The sequence below is a fragment of the Electrophorus electricus genome, chromosome 2, assembly GCF_041902795.1.
Source record: "Electrophorus electricus isolate QZ-2024a chromosome 2, ASM4190279v1, whole genome shotgun sequence".
Taxonomy (NCBI): domain Eukaryota; kingdom Metazoa; phylum Chordata; class Actinopteri; order Gymnotiformes; family Gymnotidae; genus Electrophorus; species Electrophorus electricus.
This window is the reverse complement of record NC_137498.1, coordinates 25965700-25979234: the sequence shown is the minus strand read 5'-3', so window position 1 is coordinate 25979234 and position 13535 is coordinate 25965700. Positions and strand designations below refer to the sequence as shown.

Here is a 13535-nt window from a genome sequence, read left to right as displayed (position 1 = left end):
ACTGGCCCCTTTTAAACTCTGGGCCAATCCAATTTTAACACAACCTACTCATGAAGAAAAGACCTCAGCATGTGGCCCACTCTGGGTTGTTTTTGAAGACACCTTAGCATCTGGGCCCAAACCGATTTAGACTTAAAATTAATTAAAAGTTTGGGTCTCGTGACTTATGGTACGATACTAATGTTTACTTGCCCTTGTCTCACTCTAACCGAGAGATGTGGATGGACGGAACGACATGCGTTTCTCAGCGCACCTAATTTCAATGGATATACAATGGAGATACATACGACACCAGATACATACAACAACGTATACGTTTCTTCCATCTGTCCGTCGAAAATTTCCACTTCGTTGGAGACCAGACGAGACGCGCGCCGCATGGCCTTCCAGCCATTTCGAGACCAACACAAGCCCCCAAAACTAATAATATCACAATGTACCATTACTTTATGTCAGTCAAGCCCCGTAACTAACCCATGTGGCCTATGTAGGTTAACAGTAAAGCGAACAAAGATTTGAAACAAAGCAAGCATGCTTGGGCAACTTAACTGTGCAAAGCACTGAGAAATTGATAAAAGGAAAAAGAGACGTGTTATTCTCTCCCATCACTCTCAGACCCGTCGCTAAATTCTCACCCTCAATCACTCCTTTCTTCCCGCGGTCCCTGTATCGATCCCAGGATCGATAAATTACCATGAATATTCCCTGAACTGGCCGAGAGCCGGGAGCGGGGGAGCCGGGTGCAGAGACAGAGTCAGACGGTGCGGAGAGGAGAGGGCAGATGGAGGAGCAGATACGAGGAATAAAGAATGATGAACAAAAAGAGGCCGAGAACAATTCAAATAAGGGCAATTAAGTCGGACGTTATTTCGCAACATGCAATGCTTCTTAGCACTCACCAAAAAGGTGCATTTTAATCTTAATAACAAGAAAAATATTAATAAGGGGCATAGAAACTGAACCAAGAACGGATTTGGGCCATATTTAAAAATCCCTGTGAATTTCTTTTTTTTTTGTGGATTTAACGGGAAACTTGTCTGAGCAGGTGCTTCAACTCTAACCTATCTTTTTTTTTTTTTTTTTTTTTTTTTTTTACCGGCGAGAAAGTCCTTACCGAAATGAACTGGGAGAAGCAAAAGGGTCTTACCAGAGCTGGAGCGCAAAGCCAGCGGAGACTTGAGACGCCAGGCGCTGAAGTCAGGAGCAGTTCTCTGAAAGACTAACGGCACTGGCAAGGGAACAAACATGATCCGCTGTCGTCGGTTTTTGTTTTTATAGTTTCTTGTCTTCGGGTCTTCTTGTCTTCCTTTCTTTTTAAGTTAGACTGAACTGTTATTATTGTTGTTACACTGACTATTTGATGAAGTTCGTGTGGATGTACGTTGTGTATATATAATCTATAGTCTATGCTATCTTTATATTTGTGGTATTGTGCCTTTTTGTCATTATTCTCGGTGCGTTCACACTGGTGCTTCGGTTTGGAGAGATCTGAATTTCGGACTAACACACAGACGGATAGTCAGGAAGCAGCTCTTTTATTTAACATCGAGTTTACCATGAACAGCTCTGAAACATTAGTTATTTAAACTGCTTCACTTTATCATTGCTTTTTACCCAAGTAAAACTTGAAAAATGTTTTTTTTCAGTAACATGCGTAACCGGCTATTGCCGCGAATTTACATTTGCTGAGAAACTGGCTGGCGGCAGGCTAAATCACAGGGCTGACATTATCTTTTGTTGAATCTCCAACTCTTTTGACTTTGTCTTTTTGTCCGCCTGTTACTCCGCTCCAGACAGGTGTGTGGAGGTAAACCGTCTCAGTGGCCTTGGATTATATGCCTCGATCACTTTCGCTTTGGTTTTGCTTGTATAGAAATCTTATCAACATCAACGTCTCTTAATTAACCTACAAAACTATTTGGCTTGTTGCTATCAAGTGGCAATTGCTGGCTGAGTTGGCTATAAAATATGTGTTCATAAATGTTTAACATGAATATTTGGTTTATCTATTTGGTTTTCAGCTGTTCCGTGTATCACCTTTAACACGCATGCACATCAAGCAGCATTCTTAGATAAAATATATAATTTAATAACTGATATATTTAAATAATTGTACAAGTAAGGCTACGCAAGGACCGGCTACGCAAGGACTGTACGCTCCTCCCACCTCACTCCCAGACACAGGCCAGTAATTAAAACGCAACCAATCGACAAATAAATAAACCGGACCACTGTATTCTCTTTTTCAAACCAGCATGTAATACTAAACGAAAAGAAGGAACACGGTACCCGTTACGCGGAATTCGTTCTTTGGCTCTGTCCCGCCATCCGTCTGTGTGTACGTCTCGATGGTCCCGTTATTTGGGAACCCCGGTAGCTCACGCTGTCCGCTTCCCACCAGTATGAAAGCGCTCTGGCAACGCTGCCTTCAACACTGAAACGAGAGGACCAGCCGCTGTTCTCCCCCACCCCCTCTCTCCCCCTTTCTCTCGCTCTATACCTTCCCCTCGTCTCTCCTCCCTCCCTCCCTCCTCCTTTTTTTTTATTTTTTTTTTTACTAATCCTATATAAGGCTAGCTATCCTCTGTATTGATCTCTTGATTACTCTTCATTATGATGACTCTGATGATTGCGGTGATCCGCTAATCGATTGTCTTACACAATAGGAACACATTCGCCAAGTAGCTTACATCAGGTGATTATGCGCACCTTTTCATGCATGCACATATATGTGCGCAGCGGTGCAGGCACTGTAACCAGCACCAGCCAGCTTAGACATGACATTTAAAGCCATCACTGTGTTACATTACAAATGGGCGACTTGGCCATCGTGGTGAGACGTGGGCGACTGAACGGTTTTGTTATGTGCCAAATGGTTCCTCGTTTGTTTCACAAAGTTTCGTTCGGTCCATCAACGGGATGCGAGCGCATATGACGCAGAGTAGAGTGGATGCCGTCCCCGCATCTCGCTTCTCATCGCCTCGCTTCCTCTTCCTCTCCCTCCTCCGATACGTTGCATGCTGTCAGTTATAAAGTTACAATCTGTGCCGCGCACTTACACTCAAGATTATTGCCGACATAGATTTTTAAAATAGAAAAATCTATACGCTAAACATCGCAGTCAATACTGGAAAATCGAAAGCGCAGAGCTAGATTCCCCCCCCCCCCCCCACCCGCTCCAATCTCTCTCTCTCTCTCTCTCTCTCTCTCTCTCTCTCTCTCTCTCTCTCTCTCTCTCTCTCTCTCTCTCTCCCGATCCTACAGCCGCGAGTGCTTTTAATGAGATATCGATCAATTATGGACCCACATATCATAAAAAGGAAGCATTATTTAATGACAAGATATGAAAGATTTATTCATAACTAGTAATGTCAGTGTTGTTAAAATATTATAACCGATGGTACACACACGCGTTCATTTTTTTGTAATAAAAATCGTTTCGCCTCATTTTTTGTCCAGCCTAGCAAAGACACAATGATTCTGCGAGCCTTATTGTCCAAGAGTCCCACACCCCCTCCGCCTCCTCGCGCTCCTCTCCATTTGACAGATGACATCCGCGTGTCCAACGAGCAAGAGAGAAAAGAGCAGGAAAGAGAACCGACTAGTTGTCCTTCACAAACCCCCCTTGCCAGAGAGGGCACGCGCTGCGAACACCCCCTTCCAAACTCCTTCCAGACAAAAGCAATTATTTCTTGTAGAATATAGTGTGTTTTGCGCGTCTATCGCACAGAAAGGGAAGGAAGGTGGATTGAAGATGGTGTTGAGCCCAATACCCCCCTTTTCAACACACACACGTGCGCGTGCACACACACACACACACACACACACGCACGCACACACACAAACAGACACATACACACATACACACACGCGCGCGCACACACACACACACACCACTTCTGATATTCGGTAGCGTGCGAGGCCCAGTTTTCAACCCATTGCTTACCACTGCTCTGACCACAATAATGTCTTTAAGAATAATTCTCAGAATAATTTTTATCTTAAAATTCTACATAAATGACTACATAAATGATTTAAAAAGCCAAAATGTCTTCCTGTGTATGAGTTTATGTAAGGAAGAGAGACAGAAAGAGTTCATTGTTAAACGGCAACGTCATGTTGACAAACGAGTTGGTTGAATTAGATTCTCTCATCAATAACAAGTGCCCCCAATCAATACAGCCTTACAATTATATCAGCACCCAAGCTTGCTGTAACAAGCAGCTAATAGTATGGACTAGACTCACTTTTGATAATTCTCTCTCACACACACACACACACACACACACACACACACACACACACACACACACACACACACACACACACACACACACATTATACTCACAGCTTTGACTACAGTTGCCAAATGCAAGTAAGCAAACACATACATCCACACTCTTTATCTTTTCCCTTGTCACCTGTCTGTCAATGTCTTGTCTGTGTGAGAGACGGTGGAAAAGAAAGTGAGAAAAGATTCAAACAGAGGCACTCCTACCCCTATTCCAGCATACACACACATACAGATACACACTGAATCTTGAATCACACACAAGCACGTACAAGCTGTCTCTCTCTGCGAGGTAAGGCTAATGATCAGTGCTGACATATTGTCAATGCCCAACTCAACCCCCTGCCAATACCTCTAATACATATCCATTATCTAGAGTGGGCTTGACACCAGTGCCCAGATGTTTTGGGGCAGATGCTGTAATTATTGCCCATTACTGGTCTTAACACATCAACTCTTAGTATATTGACTAATATCCCAGTAAACTTTGCAAAGGAATGATAGAATCTGTATCTCCCAAAAAGGAGTGTATGTGATATGATCATAGTCCATATCATATTATTAGAAATGAATAATATTAATTCAGTTTAGTACTGAATAAAAATAATTCAGTGCAGGAAATACTCGCCTTGCCCCTGCAGTGGCTGATAAACCTACCAGGCAAATCCCCAAAACCATACCACTACTATGACAGTGTTAAGTGTGGATTACATTTACATTTACATTTACAAAACTTAGTAGGTGCTCTTGTCCAGAACAACATACAATTGTGTTCTGGACAAGAGCACCTGCTAAATTTTAAGACATGTCTGCCTTATAAAGAAGTCAATCAAGCTAGATATAGGTAGATACAAGAGAAGTACACAATACCCGATTGGATAACTATCATGCTATTCTCTAAATGCACCCAAATAAAATATGAAAATTGGCAAAAAGTGATTCAGTTTTTATTTCTAGTGTTCATAATGAGTACATGAACATTAAAGGTTTTACACAGGAGTGGAGTAAGCTGTTTGCTTATTTGTAGTAAAGTACCCATGACAGCATTCAGAATCAATTTAATATAACACTCTTTAGGCACTTTCAAGCTTAACGTGAAATATTCTTACACTACTTCAATTTCACACAATCACATATGGCAGAAAACTTTAACCACATTCCTCCATTTTACTGATACTCTAATAACAAATGTACCATGTTTATCATATGTCCTAACAGCAGACACTTTTCTGAACCCTGCTGGTTCAGGAGACCATCAGCTCATTGTGCGTCAGTTGTAACACGATCAAAGGCTGGTCAGAAAGCGATCGAATCTAGAGAGGCGGGTGAACAGGCAGTTGGCCTTGGCACAAGACAGAGACCTCAGCCCCCAGTACTCTGCTGAAACGCGCGTCCACTGTGACATGCTGGCTCTGATGCACCCCACAGCTACCTAATGCTATGACATGGAAGGAGCTATCAGCCACATGCAGGCAGACCTGCAAGGGGGGATGCTGCTATGGGCCATCAGGGGCCCGCTGAAAACGTGATCCTCCGTTACAGAGGAACAGGATAAAGCCCCAGCGCTGGGCTTGTGATCTTTATGAGCTGCTGCTCGTCCCTGTGCGAAAGTGTGCAGAGCCGCAGAGAAAAAAAAGCTCGGGTGTACGTGTGTTTTTCATATGTCGTTGTGTGTGTGTCTGTGTATCTGTGTGTGTGTGTGTGTGCGTGTGTGTGTGTGTGTGTGTGTGAGAGAGAGAGAGAGAGATGAAGCAAATGCAGGATGGATTTGCTCATACATGTGTCCATGTTCATGTGTATTGAGTGTGTGGTGTGTGAAAGGGCAGTATTTCTCTTTTGAGGTTGTATGGGTGGGAGGGTTTCTTGCATGCAGTGCAAAACAAAACAAAACAAACAAAAATCTCAATTATACATCACACTTATATGTGATTTCATTTGTATGTATATGAGCATGATTTGTAGAGGACAGCATTAAAATGTATGACTGTGTAAACTAGAATGTGATCCATCTGAGAAGCTGTTGTATACCAAGGATAATCACCACCTTTTTCAGATATAAATACATCTTTTGCATTCTGTTTTCTAATGTCGATTGACTCCAAACAGGTTTAATCTAATGCCCTTAGCAGATTCCTTCCTTCCTTCTCTCTCTCATTCTCTCTCGCTTTCTCTCTCTCTCTTTCTCTCTTTTTCTCTCTTTCTCTCTGTCCCCCTGTGCACTGAGACCATGTGTGGGTAGATTTAGAACCCGGATCAATAAGAAATGTAGAAATCAATGCACTTAGCACCAGAAAATCAATGGACTCTAATCGGGATGCCAATGGCACAAGTCAAAACAATTAAGAGAGAAGAAAAATGTTTAACAACCTCCTCTCTCTTGCTTACACAGCGAGGAAGAGAGGGAGTGCGAGCGAGGCAGTGTACAAGAGAGGGAGCGCGCGAGAGAAAGAGCGAGGCAGAGACGGCACATTGCAGAGAAGACGAGATTACAGTGGGGAATCGGGGAGCAGGAGAATGAAAGGAGGAGGAGAGGAGGAAAGCTGACAAACTGAATAGAGAAAGAATTTTAGAGAAAGGAAGATGGGAGAGACAGCAAACAGGGAGCTGATAGAGGTGAAGAGAGGATGACATGGAGGGAGGACAAAGATGTATAATGAGAGGGGAAAAATGATCAGAGAACGAGCACGAGAAATATTGTTGAACTGAGGGGTTGGTCTGACATGAGCAATACACGACTTCTGGCAGAAGTGTCATTATGGGCAAGGGCCAACAAATGAGTCTATCATTAGTTTCGCCTTGGTGACTAAACAAATTTGGATGTCGAAGGTTAGCCTGTGATTGTGTGTGTGTGTGTGTGTGTGTGTGTGTGTGTAGCAGTCTGCTCAAGGGGTTAAACACAGGGACATTCCTCCTTGGGGAAACATGTGAATATTCCTCTTAATAAAAGCATGCCAAATTATCGATACACATTATGGGATTACCTCCAACCAATCAGGCAAGGAACATCTAACCAATCAGAAGTGCAGAATAAATTCTGTTTCATTCAGCTCAGAAAGCATGGGAAAACGGAAACAGGTCAGGTCAGAGTCGGGGCTGTGGGGTTGAACTTGGGTCGATCAATACCTGAACCCCGGTCCCGGCCGAGCCCTACCTCATTCCCCAAGGCTAGTGGAGAAAATCAATGGCAAAGAGTCTATAACTCCTGACTAGTGTGTGGATTAGTGAAGTGCCAACTAATCAGCGACTTACTGAATGTGACACCATGGCCATTAACCTATCGATATGACACTGGGCACCCCTGCTCTATACAGCCTGGCCTGCATACTCTTACAAACATTCAGTACTGAATGCAAACACTGGTTGAGAGAAACAGTACAGACATGAACACAACACACACAAATAATGCCAACAATTACAGAGTAAATGCGGTTCAGACTCCCCTAAACTCCGCAACTTCATTTTGCAACATTTAGGACACTAGAATATTTTAGCCACTGAAACATAGACAGGCTGATGATGTCAAATGAAATGAGCATCTGTGTTAGAAAGCCAACATGTCTTCTTTCCAAACTTCCTTTTGACCATGTCTGCTCAAATGTAACTGCTCCTCCAGAATTTGTGGTGAGTAATGTGATTCTAAATTCCAGCAATACAGTTACTGCAGTTTTAAGCAATATTTGGCCGACAGCAATGTGAAAATGATTTCAATTAATAAAACCTCTGTAAATTACAACTACATCCAATGATATTTGGGGTGAGGGGAACAGTAGAAAATGATTTTAGAATAAGATAACAGAAAGAGAGTCAGATGGAAAGACCTGGAGGAGAACTGGGGAAGGAGGACAAGAGGTGAGAGTAGAATCCGAGTGGCTTGAGAGGACAAGCACAGAGAGTGTGAGAGAGTGATAAGAGAAAGATAGAGAGAAAGAGAGAGAGAGAGAGAGAGAGAGAGAGAGAGAGAGAGAAACGAGGGATATTGAGGATACAGCATTACAACAACAAAGGCAACAGGGAGTGGGGGGTCTCAGATATGTGGGATTAAGAAACGTGGTAGAGTGGGGAGGGATTACGTTGGGGAAAGGAGGAGGAAGGAGAGGAGAAGAAAAAGAGAGGGATGTTTGGGGGAGGAGAAGGGACAGCGCACAATAGAATTCATGGCACTTAGGCTGGAAAAAGCCCACGTCCATCACTATTTTTCCCACTCCCCTCTTGGACTGTTTGTTAATTTCTCTGGTTCGCATTCATCATTTATTGGGAGGTAACAGTAAACCGAGTCAGCGCACACATACTCACAATTGCCATCCGTAGATTGTGGTCAGTCATTACACAACCAATGTCTAAAAAGTAATCACAGCATTTTTCTAGGTCCACCTATGAAGCAGCTTGAGCACACTGGAGCAATGTGGAATTAATGCAGACATGTGTATGTGTTTTTTTTTTGACATGTACATATTTTTGTCCCCCAGGAAGTGCTTCATACACAGATCTCTGTTTGTGTTTCTAGCATTTTAGTTCAGGATAACAGCCTGCTGGAATTTTAAAGCAATACAAAATCACTGCAATGGACAGGACATTTTGAGAGGACTGCAACACTGAGGGCCTTTGCACAGTAATAATGCCATAATGCTGCATTCGGTGAAATCTGGCACTACATGTTGTGCTCTTCTAATAAACTCGGCTTATCACAGGTTAGCCGTGGAGCTGACTATTGCAGTTAGTTCTTAGTTCATTATTTGTTCATTAGTTCTAAATTAGTTGATTAGTTGTTATCTCCTGCAGTCTGCCTGTATACTCAGGGCATGATGTGTTATTGCTGCATTTGGAAATATACCATTTGTACCTAATGTAATTCTTTAGAATGCAGAAAAAAATGTAGATATTATTTTGAAGTATGTTTTCTCCCTACACACCTATGATGTACTTATGAGGCCAAATTATCAGACTACAGTTGAAGTAACAGAGGTAAAAAATATATCATTTTTGTACTGTAAATGAAATCAGACTATTAATGGTACTAATTTGATCAGTTGTTCTTATATACAGTAGGCAGCAATACAGTGGGATAGTTAGTGCAAAGGTTCTGTGAATCACAGGATCCATGTATTCAGTTTTCAGCTGGCACCAATGACCTGTCTCTCTCTCTCTCTCTCTCTCTCTCTCTCTCTCTCTCTCTCTCTCTCTCTCACACACACACACACACACACACACACACACACACACACACACACACACACACAGTCTCAGGGCAATGAGAGTGCAGTGAATGAATGAGTATTGCAGTGCAACTAAGAGCAAGAGCCTGGACTCCTGTCTCCTGGCAATGTGTGTGTGTGTACAGCTTGGAACCTAAAAGAGAAAAAGAAGGGGGAGACGAAATGGCCATCAAATGCTTGTTTCATCACACTAGAGACATCCAATATGTGCTGGATCTTCACTGCTATGATCATCATTTTGTCAAATGCATGGCAGTGTTTAGTTAATCTTACCTGCCACTATATTTTATGATTTTCTTTGGGGCAGTCCGTCTTCAACTGGACATATGAATGCTTCTTTTATGTATGTGATCATGCATGAGTGTGTGTGTGTGTGTGTGTGTGTGTGTGTGTGTGTGTGTGTGTGTGTGTGTGTGTGTGTGTGTGTGTGTGTGTGTGTGTGTGTGTGGATTTAAGGCAGGGATTTAAGGGCTCCAGGGGGTTAGGGTCATTGCATGGGGAGGGTCATCAGTCAAGGTCACATATTAATTCATGAGCAAAAGACAAGAGAGGAAATAGTAATAGAAGTTGTAGAATTAGAGAGAGTAAAAACACTGCGAGAATGTAAGATTGACACCAGCAAAGAAACAGTCCATTGGGACAGCAGAATGACCAGCCATAGCATCTCTCTCTCTCTCTCTCTCACTCTCTGTCCTCCCCCTACTACTGTGGTCATAAGGGTCAGCGACCAGTGAATGAGGTCATTCGTCTGGGATAGAATTGACCTCTGAACTTATGGGCTTGGTCGCTGGCTTGCATTCAAAGCACCTGGTTGGCCAAGCAGCCTAGACAATGTTTGTTCTACATTGTGCTTGTATGTGCATGCAACTAACCATTTCAAAACTATATTAAACTGATCCGCCTTCATGATTAGAAATGGCTGTGTAGGGATTACCATAGTGGATATCAACTATATCACTTCATCTCAGCATAAATGAATTATTTATTTAGGGAATATCAGACATTTTTTAAGGCTAGGGGTCATGTTTAACGACTCTTCAGCATCCTCTGGCAGGCACAAACACACACATACACACACACACACACACACACACACACACACACACACACACACACACACACACACACACACACACACGCACACACACACACTTGTATGTGTCTCCCTCTCACACACATGCACACACTCAGTCAGAACTATACCTATGTACTGATTCAAATAACCAAAGCAAAAAATCAATATCTAAGATCAATGTCATACTCTTCTTGTGATCACATTTTGATGATTGTGATCAGAAAATCAAAGTCACTGATTACACAAATGCCACAAATGATAGAATTGTAGAATGGAAATTGCTATTAATAGCTTAATATTATACAGCAATATGTGGGGAAATTAAACAGGAGGTTATTACACCAGTGTGATTAATTATTACAGTGTTTCCATATTGACAGTTTCCTGAATTTTTGTTATTTATCAGCAAATAAAAACAAGTGTGCAACTATTTCATGTAATGTCCAAATGTTCTTTTTGAAATTTGAATTTCAATCATTTACATATGATGAAACAGTTCTACACTTATTAAATCAGTTTTGCATATAGAAATATATGACCAATAATGTTCATTTACCTTTACTATGAATAAAGACCTTTTCGGGAAGGTGTGACTACTAAAATATAGAGCAGCAGCACGGGATGTGTTCCTGACCAGTCCTCCACGGGACTGACCACCTGTCATTTGATTCAAGGGTCGCGTGCTAATGGTTTTGTCTCTACACATTTTGCAGACAATGGGCGAATTTCATTTACAAAAGTGAAATGCTATTTATTAATATTGACGTTGAAACACCAATGACAGCTTGTGGCACTAATTAAAATATAAAACCAAGGAATACGATCGTGGAACTGTATATTAGTAGCTGTCTAAATATTAACGATGGTCACGACACAATTCTCATGGCGCAAAATAATCAGAAATGGGATAAATTGTGTTGCCTTTTAAAAGAGCACGTCATTATATCAGCTATTAGGTGCATTTTAACGCATTTTAACGAGTATTTAAAGCATTAAGCAGTTGGTTATATTATTATTATTATTATTATTATTATTATTATTATTATTATTATTTGTTGTTGTTGTTGTTGTTGTTGTTTAAAACCTACAGAAAATTAGATACCTATTTTGCAGTAAATGTGAAACAACCAAGTTTGTTAAAACTAAACTCCTGACTAATGAACCCTTCGGTTGTTGCGCCGGGCTCAAATATTATTTAAAAATTATGTGTATTGTTGTAATTAGTTTCATCATTTCCCTTTTATTTTTAAATATGACACATAAAACAAACTGTAGATAACAAAACACCTGTTCAGGTGAGCGGTTGAGTGCAATATTTGTGCTAAATCACGATTCATTTATTTACATAATTTGCATATATGTTTGCAAAAATCTTTAGATCGACATTTGAGCGTTTGTCCTGTCTACATGTAACAACTAACATGGAAAAAAGTTTCAAATTAAATTTCGTTTTTATTTAAACTACCACGTGAATCAGTTAATATTCTTGCTTACCAAGTGAAAGTTTAAGTTCATGAATTAGGCTACAAATCTTCACATTAGAATGTAAATATCAAAACAGCGGGTTTGCATAGGTTATATGTGTATATGTGTAACTATCGCGGTTGCAAAGCTCACTTCGAGAAATGTCGCGCGACTTTTTAAAAAGCCAGTTTTATCATTTGTCATGGTTGTAATATACAACTGTAATACTTTTTTTTTTTTTTTTTAGCAATTTATACAAACTGTCTTGCACACAAAGCTTTTATAAATTAATGGTTACAAATATCGAAGGAATATCTATAAATAGTTTGCGGACGACATATTTTATTTATTCTTATTTTTATGATGACGAGCTTATAGGTTTAAATCATGTTCCTTATAATATGTCATTGTTATTTTTTAGACACACTTCACATTTAGCCAACCTCTGGACTTAAATTGTTGTTTGTCACTGAATGAAGAAAAAAAAATTTTTTAACTCCGTGTAAAGGCCGCATTGACGCTTTCGGCTTTTGACACCTTTTCTTTCAGTCTTAAATGAAGGCTCGCAAAAATCATTTGCAAATGTCAAAAACGTCTTAATGAGAACACGAGATTCATGTCTGCCACAAACGCTGCTTATATAAGACAGGACAATACACTATTCGTAATCAAAGGACTTGAACATGTGTCCGTTTTGGACGAACGTTCAGGCTTACTTGACATTGATGTTTGACATTGCCTTACAAGGGTATTCTATTTGAAGGACTGATCAACTTAATATTCTTCCTGTTCTAATCAATTAGGTACTGAAATTATTGTGAGGTATTGTGAAATATTGTTAAATATTAAGTTGTTAAGCAACTGAAATAGCTTGAAATATAACCAGCAAGCTGTGAATTATTAAGGACCCTGATTACGTTCTAAACTTAGATTGCACAATAAAGTATTCAGCGCTATCATACTGAGGTTTATTAATCGTTCCTAATATCTGTTTCGCATTACTGAATTGATAATTACATAGTAGATTAAAATTCAAAATCAACAAGGAGAAATGTTTGTAATGCAGAAAAGAAAGCCCCAATGAACTGTCTTTGTCGAAATGGCAGCCGTACCTACACGAATATCATTCTTCGTCTTGATGAGGAGATGTCAGCCGCGAGCTTGAGGGAACGAGAGACGCTTACTAAGAGAGTTACGTGCTCGGGGCCGGTCTGGTCCTCACCCCCTTCCCTCGTCGATATACTGATGGGATTCGCGCTTTTAAAGTCACAATTTCTTCCTCTTAATTGATTTCTCATAATTAACTCAGTGTGTTCATCGATTTCCCCTCGACGGCGCATCGGCAATGATATCCTCTAACACAGCGGCCGCTCGTGTGGGGCCTTATTATTTTTGAGTTAACGAAAGCCAGCCTAGTCGCTGCCAAATAAATATTGACCACATTCAATAACAATTAAGCCCCAGGAACACTAAATAATCCTATTTTCTCTAC

At 40.8% G+C, this 13535-nt stretch overlaps 1 protein-coding gene across 1 annotated transcript in view; it reads right to left on the bottom strand.

The window, feature by feature from the left end:
* The window catches only part of pou2f2a (POU class 2 homeobox 2a), a 39850-nt gene extending 37423 nt beyond the window's left edge, over positions 1–2427 (bottom strand). The window contains exon 1 of the mRNA XM_081706100.1: positions 1148–2427. Within this exon, the coding sequence (XP_081562226.1) occupies positions 1148–1247 (100 nt within the window). The 5' untranslated portion in view covers positions 1248–2427. The remainder of the gene's footprint in view (positions 1–1147) is intronic.
* Positions 2428–13535: the final 11108 nt, after the last annotated feature.